The sequence below is a fragment of the Lycorma delicatula genome, chromosome 1 (genome assembly GCF_047948215.1).
Source record: "Lycorma delicatula isolate Av1 chromosome 1, ASM4794821v1, whole genome shotgun sequence".
Taxonomy (NCBI): Eukaryota; Metazoa; Arthropoda; class Insecta; order Hemiptera; family Fulgoridae; genus Lycorma; species Lycorma delicatula.
The window spans coordinates 386,551,526-386,568,795 of record NC_134455.1 but is presented as its reverse complement, the minus strand read 5'-3'; the positions used below and the strand labels follow the sequence as shown (position 1 = coordinate 386,568,795).

Here is a 17,270-nt window from a genome sequence, read left to right as displayed (position 1 = left end):
TAAACAGACTTCATGTAATTGATGGACTTTTAATATAGTATTATATATCTTATTCACCAAATATTGAGACTTTTTGTATATATATCAGTAAACAGTATTGTACTTTCTTTTATTTTATATATTATAGTAATATTTCTGTTCCTAAGAACCAGAGTGGTGCAAGTCCATTTTTTTAAAGAAATAGGTAGTACATCATAAATATTTTTTTTCATTATTTTTTCTTTTTAATTACCGTTTCCTTCTTATTTCTATACATAGAATATGTTTTTGGTGGTACCTACCAAGAAATGAATAACATCATTTTTTTGTGAGCATTTTTGTACATAGAATGTAATTGAATGGTTTTTCATGTTTTAACTATTTATCATATACTAACACAATGCAGCAGCTACCTTAGAAAAGGATTTAATTATATTTAAAATATCTTCAATAGTATTTCTAACTTTTGCTTGAAAAATGTGTAAATGTTATTGTATCTGCCTTTGAAACAGAATTTCATTTTCTTTCAACATGTATACATGTATACATGTATGCTTTGAGTAGTATATACATTATTTTTGGCTTGTATTTTGTAATCGCATCACGATAATTTTCCACTTAAGTTTATTTCATTGCCAGTTCTAAATTTTTCTCTTTTTTTGAAAATTTTATATTTATCATTTTCATTTAGTTTGTTTTTAATAATTTAAAAAATGATTTTAAGATTGTCTTCTGTCATCTCGGTCACTTTGCCGAATGGTTGGGCTTTATTTTCATTTAACAACTCTCATTTTCATTTGAATGTCTTACAACACATTTGTTTTGATTTGTAGAAATTGACAGCTTCTCTGATTTGGTAAACATTTGCTCAGATAAGTAAATTTTCTATATGGTTAATAAAAAATAAATTTTCTGTACAAATAAAAATGTAAATGAAAATTATTTTCAATGATATTTTCATGCTTTAAATAATCATGGTTTTATCATTTAAACGTTAACATTTGTGCAGTATAACAACTTAAAATTGTTGTTTTATAATTGTAATATTTTCAGATTCCATAATGTAATAAAGACTTTTTTATTATTTTATATATTTGAATTTTTATTACATTAACTTTTCAGCTGTCTTGAAAGAAATGACATGTGGCGTAGATTAGTCTGCTTCTGAGGAATATGTGTTTGTTTCTTTTTTTTTATTCATATAAAATATGCCAAATAAATAATAAAGTTTGTTATTTGCTTAAGGAGAGTTATTTTCATTCTTATAAAAAAATAATAAATAAATATTAGTAAAGCTAATTTTATCTTAATTAATTATTATCTTATTAAAATAAAAAGCTTACATAAGAGTAATAATAAGTGTTTGTTCAGTGGTATGGGACTTCCTGGATTTAGGTATAAATTCTGTCTTAGGTATACATTCTTCTATGTGGAAAGTAGCAACCAAATGAATTTTTAATCGTACTTGATGAATAAGTTATAAAAATAAAATTCACTGTATTGTCATCTCATTAAATTTGTGAAACGAGCAAGATCTTATAGTATTAGGTATAGCATTAGATTTAAGAGCTGTATTTTTCACTCGTATTAATTTCTGGGCAATTTTGACTCTATTGTTTCGGAAATTTTATATATGCACTGTGACTGTATAATCTCATGCAGAATGTACACCTCAATGCTCTGCTACCTGCCTGGCAATCCTCTACCCAGTAAACATCCAAACAAATCAACTTTCAGTATGAACATGGCAAATTTCTACATTTAGAATAACACTTCCAATAATACATGTTATTAAAATGATTTATTTGTTATAATACATTCAAAAAGCATACATCTATTCATTTACTGCATATAAGTGTGTATATGCAATTTAAAATATAAAGTTAAGATATGTATTTTTTTATTACATCTACATATATTTATATTGAATATTGTAAATTATTTCCATAAAACTGAATTTAATTTAAATAATACATTGTATAAAACAATATTACTATATTTTTTTTATAATGTGTGTGCGTCTCGTAATATGATAAATTGATGAGAGCAGTTTATAAAAAAGTTTGATAATCTTTCATATCTTACACTTAATACTATTTTGAGAATCATCCAAAGTTTAGGAAGAACTGTTGATATTTTTCAAACATACTTACAATTTTTTTGCCTTTAAACAAATTGAATAGCTTCACAAATTTTTATCTAAATTAATTTTAAAAAAAGCAGCTTAAAGGTACTCGGAGAGACGCTTCTTTTTTAAAAAAAAAAGATTTTGATTCGTTAATTATCTTTGAAAATATAACTAATCAAAGTTGACCGCCCTTTACAACAAAATAAAGGTGTATTAGGGCCATTTATCTCTGGAGATAATTAACAAGTTGAAACTTTTTTTTTAAGCATGTCTTTCCAAGTACTTTTAAGCTGTGCTTTTTAAAATTAATTTACATAAAAATTCATAGATATTAAATTTTTAAAAGCCAAAAAATTGTAAGTATGTTTGAAAAATTCCATAGGCTCTCTTAATTAATCGCTTTAAATTTTTCAAAAGGCATTTGAAAATTTGATTACTCTTTTATATGTTATTAAATTTTCATGTATCAAAAGAATATTTCAGGCCCTGTACAATGTGGAAAAATCACTTCTTTTTTTTTAAATCTGGATTGCAAAATTATTGTGCAAAAATTGTCAGACCGATTTTGTTGAAATCTGGTGTGTTGCTTTATCATATCAAAAAGTTATTTGAGGCAAACTCTGAAGGTCATATCTATAAGTACTTAAAAAAAATTTCCCCAAAAAATCTTTTTTTTTTTTTTGAGTCATTACTAATTTTGCATCAGTAACGTATTTTTCGATGTGCTACTGATGATTTTGTATGTAAAATTTAATAACAATTTTGTTCTCTCTCCATCTTTTCTCAAAAATTAACAGTTATCGACTTATCTATGGAAATAGAAAAAATGGATATTTTTGCGATTATTTTACATTTTTTTAAATAAAAATTTAAGCACACCATTTTCAACTGGTGCATTATGAAATAATCATTTCTGATTATATTCCGGAGGCATTAAGGCAAAAATTAGCGATCATATAGAAAAAGTCCAAGTATGAAAATAGATACCACCTGAACTACTAATGTAAGTGAGGTTTTGAAAAATTACATGGAAAACTACACTTAACACTTAAGTTTGTTTCTATGGATCTCTAGTTGTAGATATTAGATAAAAGCTAAAAGAAATGTTTGATTTTGATAACTGGGTTATTATTTACAAATTTAGTTAATAATTAATAGATAATATAGAGGATATCTCACAAAGAAATAGAGATAATTTCAGCCATGTTCTGTGTGTGAAAATAAAAAAGAAAGTTCATATAAATTTGAGTTAGGAAATGTTATTGTTTTTTAGTTGTAGCTCATGAAAAAGTTTGGCCTGATTTTTTGTTCTAAGGGTAAAATGAACCTATTCTGGAATTCTTGGAATTTAAATGAGGAGTAAGTTTGATGGTTTTATTTGCTTTTTGACTAAAAATTGAATAAGACAGGTTCAGGAACTGAATTTTTTTAGAAAATGATTGCAAAACAAAAAATAGTGTCACAAAACATAATTAGGTTTGATGTACAATAACTTTGATCATTTCATCAGTAAATAAAATGTGCGGAATTTAATTCTGATAAAAAATTTTAGGCTGTTCTATGTAAATAAAATAAATGATCAATTTTGGCCTATTTTATAAAGAGATCAGCAAAAATTCAGTTTTATGAATTTTAGGAAGTGAGCACAGATTTTCTAGCAAAAAAATCTCTCCAATTCAACTTGGTTACAATTTTTGTAAGTAGAATAAAATACAATGCCATTACTTTTGTTCAGACTATTCTATGTAAAATTTAAGGCATAACTTTTATTATCATAAAAATTAACAACCATAAAAATTAAAGTGGCTTACAATACATTTGAAATGGGTTGTTTATAATTTGGACAGATGTTCACATTTTGATAAAATTATTCATTACTTATTCACTGTTATACCACTACATTCATATTTTAAAAATTACACTTGGTTATGATTCCAAATCTATTTGATTGATCCATGTTGTTTTTGTATTACAACTTTAAGAAAAATTAAGCTTAAAACAGTCTCCAGAGTTTTTTTGTATACACCCTTTTAAAAGGAATTATACAGATTAAGTGTAAATACAGGGTCCGGCATATATATCTGACGATTTTTTAGTAATTGTTATTTTGGCACCACTATGAATGAGAAGGCTGTGAATGAGGAATGTTGTTCATCGACAGGTCTATTCATGCTATTTCAGTAGCCAGTATGTCGTGGTCGGATGAACAACGAGCATTTGTGACTGAATCCTATTATTAAAATTATGACTCAGTTATTGTAACAGCGTTTATTTCGCAGACATTTCAATTTAAATCGACACCGTCTGTTCCTAGTAGGAATATGATATTGTTGTGGGTGAAGAATTTTAGGAACACATCATCTGCTTTTAAAATGAAACCAACAGGACGAAAATGGACTGTGAGAATGCCTGAAAACATTAACGCTGTAAGGTTAGCTGTTACGCGGTCTCCACGACGTTCAGCAGCGAGACATGCTGCTGCGCTAGCCATTTCTGATCGAAGTGTATGATGAATTCTTCATGCCGACCTGAAATTCCATCCGTATAAGATGATGTTAGTGCAGCAACTTAATGCAAATGATTGGGCGTCTCGCAAAGCAGCTTGCGAGTTCATCCTTGAAAATGTTCACCAGGATGCCATTATTCTTTTAAGGGATGAGGCACATTTTCATCTGTCAGGTTTTGTGAATAAACAAAATTACCGTTATTGGGCTTTGCATAATCCACGACAAATTCTTGAAAAACCACTACACAGTCAATATGTTACAGTGTGGTGTGCAGTTTCAAAGTTCAGTATAATTGGCCCGTATTTTTTTGATGAGTTAAATCGCAGAGTAACAGTAACATCTCATCAATACGTAAACATGTTGAATGAATTTCTGCGACCGGAACTGAATTACTTTCAAGGACACGAAATTTGGTTTCAACAGGATGGTGCCACCGCCCATATGGCGAGAATCGCAATGGATGTTCTGCGAGAAACCTTTCCTGGACATTTGATTTCCCAATTTGGCGATATTCCTTGGTCAGTGCGTTCTCCTGATCTGGCCGTTAGTGATTTTTTTCTGTGGGGGTATCTCAAACATAAAGTCTTTAGTAGTCGACCACAGTCAATTGCAGAACTCAAGGAGGCCATTCAATGAGAAATTAAAGCAGTTCCACAAGTGATGATTGAGCGAGCAATGTCAAATTTTAGAATGAGGTTAATTTTAGAATGATATATCAAATAAAAAAAATCTATGTAAGTAATTCACTATAAATTCCAAAAATTGATCTTTAATTTGATATATTAAATGTTTTAATAGTATGAAACAGTTTAATTATTATCCCTAAAAAAAATCATAATTATCCCTTTAAATCATTATTATCCCTTTAAAATCATCAGCTGTATATGCCAGACTCTGTACTACTGTTAAAGATTTGTTTGCTGCAACAAGAAGTGACAGATGTTCGTCATCTGTTTGAACAGTGCTGAAGCCAACTAACTCAAAGTGCTGCAGTTGACAGTTAAATAGCAGGGGCTTTCTTTTAATCACCATGAAAGAAGAGGCCCATAAAAGTAAATAACTATGAAGTTTGTGAAAGAAGAATTGCAGGACCACAGAATTTTCAGGAATTAAAAAGCTTACACTACTACTTTATAAACTTTTGTAAAAATGATAATTTTGTCATTTTATAAGATGCATCTAGTAAAGGCACGGGCACGAACTTTAGTATATGTTTTGTAATAACTTTGATTTTCTTTACATTTGTGATTAAGATTATCTTTATAGTAGCCTTAATATTTCAACAGCGAATATATTTATTGTAGTTTTAAATGAAGTGCTAAGTGTATTAATAGATAAAATTAAAGGAACTTTTGATCATTATAAAAAAAAAATTAAAACTTACTGGCATTCTGTAGTAACACAGAATTAAAAGGTAACCAACATTTTTCTTTAGTTTTTTGTAGAATAATTATTTTTTTATATTCTACTCTATACTTTTTCCATATCTTTTAAAACATGCTTGTTTGTATTTTCTGCTAAGATTATATGTGGAAAAGATGCAAAACAGTTAAATTCTACATTTATTGATTTGTATAGCATTTGTTTTTGTACTTTAGGACTTTTCCAAAATAAAAATATTTTAAATCATTAATTTCAAGTAAAGTCAAACGTTCTTGATAGTTTGTTAGCAGTAAAGTTTTGATCGTTTTATATGAAATTTCCTTTTTAACTTTTCATGTATAATATTTCTCAGCAATGACTGTTCCATTCTCATTCTCTGCTCCAAATTTTCTAATTTTCTTCTTTTAAATGATTTCTCTATTCTTATTCAAATTTGAAAAAGATCATAGTTAGTAACGCAAGATATCTTTAACATTTTCAAAAGCTCTGTTGTATTTGATCTTATTTTACTTAAGGTTCATGTCTCAACACTCTGTAAAAGGTAGATAATGGAACTCTAAATATAACATAATTATCAAGACAGCAGTATTATGATTAAAAGAATTTTTCTCATTTTATTGATTTCCTTAAATTAGTCAATTCTCATTCAGTGTAGACATTATTACAACATGTTACAGTCAGTTGCTGAATTTGTAATACTTAGGTGTACCCTAACCACTTAGAAATTTTGTTGTTATTAGTGTAATCTTCTAAAAAATTTTATAGTCATACCTGTAATGAACTTATAAATGTTATAGACTTTTGCAAATCCCTGAGATTACTTATAACAACATGATTAAGACATCTGAATGTTTTTATGTCAGTAACATAATCTCATTTTTTAATTTAAATTAATTCTATGTGTGTAATTTCTTAAACTTTTTTTTTTTTTAATATTATTTATATTACATTATAATTTTACTTAATTCTTTATAATTATTCTTTCTTTTTTTGTGCTTGTATTAGAAACTGATTTTTATTGTACTTAAACTCTCGCTGTCAGTACAAAACAATATCTGATTTTTCTTAAATATATATATATATATATATAGAAGGGCTACCCAAAAGTTCGGGGAATTTTACCATAAAAATAAAATAGCTTACCATAACTTATAATTTCCACTGTCAAAGTAATAATCCCCTTGGGCATTAATACAGTGATCCCAGCTTTTTTCCATGATTCCATGCATCCCTGGAAGTCTGCAGGTGTAAGTGTTCGAAGCACGTTCTGCGTTTCTTCCTGAATCTCTTCAATTTTGTTAAAAAGCCTTTCAATTGAAATTTTATTTTTGAAAAGAGAAAAAAGTCGCATGGGGCAAGGTCAGGCGAATAGAGTGGGTGGAGAATCACTACCGTCTTTTTGGAAGCCAAGAAATTCCGAACGGCTAGCAATGTGTGCGCAGGCGCGTTGTCATGGTGCAGAACCCAGCTGTTGTTACCCCACAGATCTGAACGTTTGTGCCTACTGCTTTCACGTAACCACTTCACAATAGAACATCCCCATTGACAGTTTGACCAAGAGGAACAAATTCCTTATGGATAATGCCTTTGATATCGAAAAAAACAATCATCATGGAATTCACGTTGCTGCATGCTTGGCGTGATTTTTTTGGCCGCTGTGAACTTGGCGACTTCCACTGCGACGACTGCTGCTTAGTTTCAGGGTCATACCCGTACACTCATGTCTCATCACCGGTTGTGATGTTGGAGATGAAGTTAGGGTCATCTCATGCTAAATTTTTCAATTCACTACAGACAGCTACGCGATTTTGTTTCTGGTTGCTGTTCAAGTCTCGGTATGAATTTTGCAGCAATGCGTCTCATGTTTAAATTGTCCGACAAGATGCGTTGCACGGACCCATATGACATTTGTACGATTGCACAAACATCATGGATTGTTTGTCTACGATCTGCAACAACAGCCTCTGACACTTTCGCGATGTTTTCCAGTGTTGCGGTTGTTGATGGTCTTCCTGAACGCTCATCGTCATCAACTGTCGTTCGTCCATCTTTGAATCGTTTGTACCACAAAAAAGTTTTACTTTTACTCATAGCATTGTCACCAAGTGCTTCCACAAGCATGCGATGGATTTCTGCACCAGTTTTTTTAAGCATGAAGCAAAATTTGATGCAGGTTCTTTGCTCTTTAAAATCTGCCATTTAGAAAATCTGCCATCCGCAGCAGTAAAACACAACGTTACACAACCGCATGAAAGTCAACAATGCAGCCTCTCACCGTCACAACTGTTGGAACACTGATTCACAAAGATTACTGTTAGTCACATCTAACGGCAGCAGGTCGTACCAGCAATGGTTCGCGCACGAAATTCAAATTCCCTGACCTTTTGGGTAACACCTTGTATATATATATATATATAATTTGTCATTTTTAAAATTAAAAGTTTACTTTGATCTCAAAACTTATGTCTTTCATATGAAAATAGCATAGCATTTTTACTGTAATTGCTGAAATATTTTTCAAAATTTCTGTACAAAGAAAGTTAACAAACAGTCCCAGAAATAATGTACTTATAAAAAAGGAATTCCTTAAAATGATAAGTGAAGTAGAAATACAGTCATTGTTTTCTTTTTTGTTGACAGTATATTTAATTTTCTTTCAGGATCTTGGTGTAGGAACATTTGATGATCCAGTTGAGAAAAACACAGATGATTTGACCACAGGGAAGTGCCTAGTTTGTAATGATTCAAAAAGTTACATTATACATAATAGTGAGGTAAAGCAAAATTGTAATGATTTTTGTGATATGTCATCATTCAATGAAAGGAACTTGCAGTGCATGAAGGAGAAAGAGCAAGACAAAAATCAGTGTAGGGTTTGCTTCAATCCATTTCAAGATAATATAGAGCACAGTAAATGTATATCCTCTCAAAAATTCTTTAATCAGACTAATACTTTGAAGATACATACAAATCATAGTGATAAGAAAAAGTTTTTGTGTAATTTTTGTAAAAAGTCTTTTGATCAGAGTCGTCATTTGAAAAGACACATTTCTTCTGTTCATAATGATGAAAAACGATTCATATGTAATTGTTGTCAAAAATCTTTCAATCAGAATAGTGACCTAAACAGACATCTTTTAGTTCATACTGGTGAGAAAAGATACACATGCAAATTTTGTCAAAAATCTTTCAGTCAGAATTCGTCACTAAAGACACATCTTTCTCTTCATACGGGTGAAAAAAAATTCATTTGTAATTTTTGTCAGAAATCTTTTAATCAGAATATTCATTTGAAAATTCACCTTTGTATTCATACCGGTGAGAAAAGGTTTACATGTAATTTTTGCCAAAAATCTTTTATTCAGAATAGTGACCTAAAAAGACATCTTTTAGTTCATACTGGTGAGAAAAGATTTACATGCAAATTTTGTCAAAAATCTTTCAGTCAGAATTCGTCACTAAAGACACATCTTTCTGTTCATACGGGTGAAAAAAGATTCATTTGTAATTTTTGTCAGAAATCTTTTAATCAGAATATTCATTTGAAAATTCACCTTTGTATTCATACTGGTGAGAAAAGGTTTACATGTAATTTTTGCCAAAAATCGTTTATTCAGAATTGTGACTTAAAGAGGCATCTTTCTTCAGTTCATTCTGATGAAAAGTGATTAATGTGTAATTTTTGTCAAAAACCTTTTAATGATAGTACTAATTTGATGGCACATCTTTATATTCATACTGTGGAGAAAAAATTCACTTGTAATATATGTAAAAAATCTTTTAATCAGAATATTAATTTGAAAACTCACCTCTATTCATACTGGTGAGAAAAGATTCATGTGTTATTTTTATTTTTATTTTTTAATGTTAGTAGTTATTTGAAGAAACATCTTTCAGTCCATACTTTGACATATGAAAAATGTCACATGAAATTTTTGTCATAAACCTTTCTGTGGAAAAGACGACTTAAAAAACATTAATTTTCATACAAAAGACCATTCCTTGAAAATATCTACCTAGTAGATTTACATTTACTTTGGTCTTTATTATTACAGTAACTTTATTCTCAGTGTCCATACTTCACAATCTTACATCTAAAATCTATTTATTTGTAAAATATAAACCTTTTTGGTTGTCTGTGATGTCTGTGATATTTCAAAGCTATATTTTAATTTTGTAACTATTGACATTATTTTAAAAATGTTGAATTTAACTCAGATTTTTATCTCCATAAACTGACATAAATTGGACATTAATAATTTTCAACCACCTCAAAAAAAAAAAATGCTAGAAATTAGTTTTTGAAAGTTAGTTAATTAGTTCTGAAATTGCAAGGAGGAAGTTTAATGGACGAAGAGACAAAAACTTAAGTTTTGATAAAATTGAAATTAAAGCTTTTTAATGGGTGTTCTGCTGAGAATTATTTTTCCTTATTCTTATTGCATAATTAAATTATGTAATAACAGTGAAAAAGTGCAAGATAAAATTTGCTGTTGAAAGAAATTAAAAAAAATATGTTTCCTTTTCTCTTAAATCTTACTTTCTTGCCTTATTCATCCATCAATAGATTATAAAAAATTATAACATCCATATTCAGAGAGTAGTGGTGTGTGCAAAATAAATTCTATTGATTTGTAGAAATCAGCCCTGTTTTGTTCTTATTGAAGTTTTTTCTTAATAAATTATAAAATAAAAACAGTGCACTAAGAATGATAATGTAGAGTTGAATATTTAAAAAATTTTCTTTTTCAGTGGTTCTGAGTAGAATAAATGTTCCGAATCAATTGCATTTTATCACATGAATGCAATTTCGTTTTAATTAGAATTAGGAACATATAGAAAGTAAATAACTATAAAATAAATTCAGTTCACAATATATTTACATCAACCACTATGAACAATTATCTTAAAAAATTATTAAATTGATATAACGAAGAAATACAAAAATAGTAAGATGTACATCACAATAATAAAGTAAGAAAAATTTAGTATATTTATAACTTTCATTAGTAAAAAAGAATGTTGACGTTAGGAAACAGAAAATTATATAATTTTTTTTGTAACATTCCTAAAATCATTTAAATACATCCTTGACATACAGCAGATGTTGGTATAAGTTTTTATTTGTTTTCAAGCCTCAGTAACTGAATATTCTCTATCCTAGAATCACAGAATAATAAACTATCTTGAAGAGTGTTTGTGGATCATAAGTTTTTTTGTACAAGTAGCAATCAAATGTATTCGCTTTTATTTCATTTTATATTTTCTCTGAAATAGACTTTTCTTTTTTTAAGAATTGAAAACCAAAACATTTTTAGTTAAAAAAAGTTTTTTCACCAACATTACACCCCAAATTTTGAAGAAGGTTGTATAAATTACCTGTAGTAAAAAAAGTATATTTAACCAAAAATATAATAAGGGATTAAATCAGAGAAAATTTTTTACAATTTTAAGTTACACTTTTAATGCATTAAAAGGTATCTTATATAGCCGATAAGTAAACGAATAATTTTTCAAACAATTCAATCTAATACTTCCCATATGAAACAGAAGACCAAGGAATATTTGCAACTCTTCCCTGTTTAGTTCTTTTCAAGATAATGTAGGTGAATTTGGGAATTTTGATTTGTTAGACTTTGAAATTTCAATTTTTAAATTACTGGCGTATAAGTTCATCTCCTTTAAAGTAAGATAAAAACTCATCATCTGCAAATAGATTAAAAAACTCTATAGGCTTACCTTCATTCGCTATGTTCTGAAGTCTACCAGAATTTCCAGTAAACTCGATTTTCTCTAAGTCAGGTAGTCTGTTAGTCTATGTAATTTTTGGTTTTTCTTTTGACTGCTTTTTATTTTTATTTACTTCAGGTTAAATTACATCATTATTATTATTATCACTAATAATTTCTTCAGGATTTATATGTTCTACATCATCAGTAATACTGATAATATTATTATCCTCATTCACTTCATCGTCACTATCCCCCCAACAATAATCTGAGTCTTCATCCCCATCAAAATCATTGTCAGTACTATCATACTCTAAAATCACGTTTAGTTCATCAACTGTCATAACTTTTTGTGCTGATAAATGTGTTCTCTTCAGTTGTGAAGGAACCACAATTTGATCATCAGCCGTATTCAAAGAATAAGGAAAAAATCGGACCAAGTATAAAAAATACACATTCTCTATAAACACAAGTATCTTGTGTTTTATAGATTTGTAGTTAAGAATACGACTACTACAAATGAAGTTTTGCGCAAAGGCACCTCTGTGATTCTACTGAGCGTTGAAATAGCCCGTCAGTTATCTTAGATGTACTTTTGGCCCTGAACATGTTAAACTGTTTACTGGCCTTCTTTCATCCCATCATCATTTTCTGAACTGCATCAATTGCTATCGTCATATCAGACATATTCCACTTTCTTGGATCAGTTTTCCACATCTTATTCTCTTAGAATCTACAACAGAATTCCAAGAGAATAAGAGTATGATAAAATAAAAGGAGACTTTATATGTAACATGATGGGGAGAGTAATTTAGGTAACTCAAGGTTAGTGCAGTCAGTTTGTACAACATAACTAAGTTTTTAAAAATCATACATGCAAACAAAACTATGATGTGATTAAGAGCAAGCCTTAACATTATTATTTAAGAATATATATATATATATATATATATATATATATATATAGGTTAAAAGGCATACCTGCCAATATTCAGGAACAATGTGGAAAAAATTGTCCCACTGAAAAAATATTGTTTACAACGAAAACATGTAATGGCAGACTGACAAGCAACAAATGAAAAAGGTGATCCATACACTCCATTATTGAATGATAGAAGACTAAAACCACTATTTTTGTTTGATCTCGCTCTCAAATTCAGCTAAATACACAGCTAAAAGACTGAGGGTTCACTTTAGTGGGAGAGCTCCTGTATAGGGCATTTTCATCTCAAGTTTTACAGTGTACTCTTTTACATCATCATGCATTTTGTAGACGTGTTTGTTGTTTCCTTCAACCTGAATTTGATGCACAGATTTGTGCATCTTTTATTAAATTATGTTTTTAAATCCAGTTTGGAATAATGCATCCTTCTGTTTTGATTAGTTGTATTCTAATAAAATTCTGATTTACATTTTTCGGTTGTCAAGATTTTATTACATTTTTTGAACTTCATTTTCATTGCTTCACATCAGTTGAAACATAATTATTTTAATGTTTAACCAAATCATAAACCATTATTTTATCCCTTCACAACATGTCTGAGGGGGTGAAGGATATAAATACATATAATTTAGTGAAAGAAACTGGTAATAATTGTATGCCGAACTGTGCACTACAAAGATGCTCTAAATTGACAGATCAAATAATAGGGAAAGTTAAATAATAACAAGGTCACTTACCACCTTCATGCATTAAAAAAATCTCAAATTCTGAAGTAATTTTGCTTCATCCGTTGAACCCTTTACTTTTAACAAGTATTTTAATTTTTCTAATCATTGTTTGTTGTCATTGGAATAAAAATGTTGATTGAATTTGAACTTTCAATGGTTTTGCACCAATTTAAAAAAAAAATTATTGCCAAACACCTACATATGAATAATGAATAAGTGTTTTGTTGCTGGTATTAATACACAAATTATATGTAGATTATATTCCAAAATCTTTCAAGTATTAAATCTAAAGTATATTATTACTTATGTTATAAAGTATTTATAAGTTATTTAAGTAAGTTATTTCCTTAATTTTTATTTATCAGTTATACTTAAATCTACTTTAAGAAACCAAAATTGTTTTGTTCCTCATTAAATAAATATATGTACTGCATGGTAATGATTTAGAGAAATGATTGCAAGAAAAATATCAGTTATCAATATATATATTTTAAGTTAAATTCTTTATAAAATCCTTATTTAATTTTCAGTTTATTGCCTAATTTTATTTTTTATATTTATGAATTACTACTTTGCTGTATGCAGTAACTCTTCAAATTTTTTATTTCCATTTATAAAAAGAATGCCATTTAGATTGTAAAATTTGTTTATGAATGTATATTAATTGAGATATAAAGGAACTACTTTAACAACTCTCAAAAAGAACTCCTTCAACATTTTTAATGTGTGAAATGGGCAAAATATATATATATATTTAATTTTTTTGTCTAAAGCTGATTAGTTTTTATTTTGTATCTTGTCTTTGGAAAGCCTATTATATGTAAAGATTCAAACATTTTTTATTGATAATTTTAGGATGAAAAGTAAAGGTAATACAAAGAGATTAACAGATACACATCTACCAGAAACAACGTGCAGGATTTATATTATGTTTAACAGCAGGTTTAAACCACTCACAAAGAGTTAGTGTTAAATTTACATTAGAATTACACAACTTTAAAAAAAATTTAAATATGTACATATTGTTTGTATATACAGTAAAACCTCAATAATTTGAAACCAAGGGACTATTAAAAAATTTTGAATTAACTTGTGTAACAAACTCCCTTTTATCAACCTAACCTAACTTTTATGTTTTGTACTCTTTTCTTTTGCTTAAGTAATGTATATCCTTTTTGTTAGGCAATGTATTTCTATTAACTTAGATACAAAAAAGTAATAAAACAACTTAAAAGACAATTATTAATTTTAATGGTAATAAATACTGTATATGTATTATGTATTATAACTTACAGTTATTGGCATGTACAAAACTATGCCATAATTTTAACTTGTTTCATCTGTTTATTTGGAATTCTCACAATACTTTAATCTAACTCATTCAAACAACTAAGTATTTCTGGTTCTGTATTTACTTAGCCATCAAAGTACGACTATAATTTCTTTAATGTTTCCAATGCCTCTTTATTGTCAGGCAGTGGCAGCTGTTCCTCAACATTGTCGTTGTCATTGCTTTCTAACCTTTCCCCATTTCTTAGTTTGGCTACGATTTCTTCATCTGGTGTTTCACTTCTTAAAATGATATTATCAATCACACACACAAACGTAGCAAAGGGTATACTAGCAAGTTCATTTCAAATTTCCAGTTCACTTATACTATTATCTTCATCATTCTCCTCACAAACATTACTCCATCTGTTTCTATAGTGAATCCAACTTTCTTAAAATAGTTTGAAATTGATTCAGGTTTTTTTTTTGTTCCCATGCAGTTATCTTATTTACTAAGCGTTTGCAATAATAATGTTTCAGATTTCTTATGACACCTTGGTCCATGTTTTGCGATTTACAGTATATTCAACCGGCAATGATTCTGCATTTTTAAAGCGGCGTGGATGCGAAGATTTGCCAATCATTAGAAGAAGCTTTTCTTTATCGTAAAAGTTTCCACAAACTAAAATGGTAACTCGTTCTTTGCTAAGTTTTCTACCAACATATGAATCACCTTTCAAAGTATAAGTGTTCTGTTGGGAATACACTTATAAAACAACCCTAATTCATCTACATTGAAAAAATCATGAAGGCTATATTCATTTAACAGATGGGGAAAGTTTACCTTTCCACTGATCAAAATCCTCTTGAACTTTGGATGTTCTTTCTCCACAAATTCATTTAAAATAAATTCCATTCCTTTCAGTAAATCTTTCAAGCCATCCAGCATTGGCCTTAAATTTATTGGTTTCTTACAGTTTAGCAAATTTGTCAGCTTTAGACCAAATAACCAGACCACTTAACGATGTATCACAGCTTCTTACTTCTGTAAACCACTTTATTATGCACTGATCAATATCCAGAAACTCAGGCCCCCTTTGTCTTTTCTTCGATCCATTTCCACACAGTTAACTTCCATAATCTTATTTTAAGTAGGTGGACAATATCAATATCCAAATTCTTTTTCTCATCAGACTTTGTACTTCCTCCACTTTCAACTGCTTTAATAATTTCAGATTTTTCTTTCAAAATTAAAGTTATTTACACTTGGGTGACATGTCATTTAACAGATCACATAACAATTAAAAAAATTAATGCCATAAATAAACAAGAAAAAATTGGTTAAATTACTACTAAGCAAATAAGAAACAGTAAACAAAGATTATAGAACATATATCCATCTCACACACTATCAAACATGACTATAATTAAATACAGAGATATTTGTAAATCACCAAGATCATGTTATCAACAATAAATGTAATTGATAAAGGAATGGCATCACTTTAATGACTGAAGTTGTTTTGAGTAAATTAAACATAAAGAGATAGAATAAATGAAAATAAAAAATTTGATTAACGAATATTTTTATTTTGAAATTTCAAATTATAAGGTTCAATTTAGCATTACGTGGTATACAAAATTGATGGGGATGAATATTTCTCTGAATTAATGAGTTTTGAATTGTTTAGGTTTCACTGTATATACACAAATATATATTTAGAGAGAGAGAAAGAGAGACTTAATTAATATATACATTTTTTACATCTTTAATGTCAAAATGAGGGTAGTGTACTTAATTTGATATCTAATGAATGGGTACCAGATTTAAGTTGTTAATAAAAACTTTATTTTTCAATACAAAAAATTTGATTTATTACACTAACTCTGATTTATATTATATAATTTCCAGAAAAGAGGCTGATTGTATTTTAAAGTGAGGGGACACAACATTTTACAGTCATGAAGTTATTCTTCTCATGTCAATATCTAATCCTGATAGTTGGTTTTGTAAAAAAAAAAAAAAAAAAAAAAATACATCCTATTATGCAATTTAACACTTCAAAAACTGTTTCCTGTTCAGTTGTTACAAAATTAAATACCTCATATATTTATGAAAACTTTCAAATTTTGTACACACATGTATGTTGTGAATGGTTGGTAAAAGATTATTTTGGATAAATAGAAATATTTTTAAGACATAAATTTATTACATTGAATTTTATTATAAAGATGAGTTAACCCAAAGATTTCACTATAAAAATTTTATTCAAATTCAAAAATTTATGCAACAATTTCATATCAACAAAAAGCATTACGTTGGAGTTTAACATCAAAGTAATAAATTATGTTTTAATTTGACATTTGTAATTTTATTAATAATACAGTTTATAATGCAAATTGTTGTCAAAAACCTTTAGTCACGTATTTTTGAACATAAAAAAAGTAATACAAATGCCCTTGCATGCAGAGGTAATTATTTTCAACTAAAAAGTTAAATTACAGCAGTTATATTTTTAATTGATCTGTGCAAGCAAAATCACTTTTCCAACTGTAGAACCCTACCATAGTAACTATTCCTCAAGATAGTTTTAACAAGTACTA

The 17,270-nt window shown here is 28.5% G+C and overlaps 1 protein-coding gene across 2 annotated transcripts in view; it reads left to right on the top strand.

Moving 5' to 3' along the window:
- LOC142317325 (uncharacterized) overlaps positions 1-16,850 on the top strand; it is a 42,362-nt gene extending 25,512 nt beyond the window's left edge. Inside the window, exons 4-5 of one of the 2 annotated variants that reach the window (XM_075353783.1) lie at positions 8,658-8,865; positions 14,253-16,850. In XM_075353783.1, the coding sequence (XP_075209898.1) occupies positions 8,658-8,865; positions 14,253-14,254 (210 nt within the window). In that variant the 3' untranslated portion in view covers positions 14,255-16,850. Of the gene's footprint in view, positions 1-8,657; positions 10,407-14,252 lie in introns of those variants that run through there. The other variant, XM_075353782.1, reaches the window with a different exon arrangement.
- The last annotated feature ends 420 nt before the right edge of the window (positions 16,851-17,270 follow it).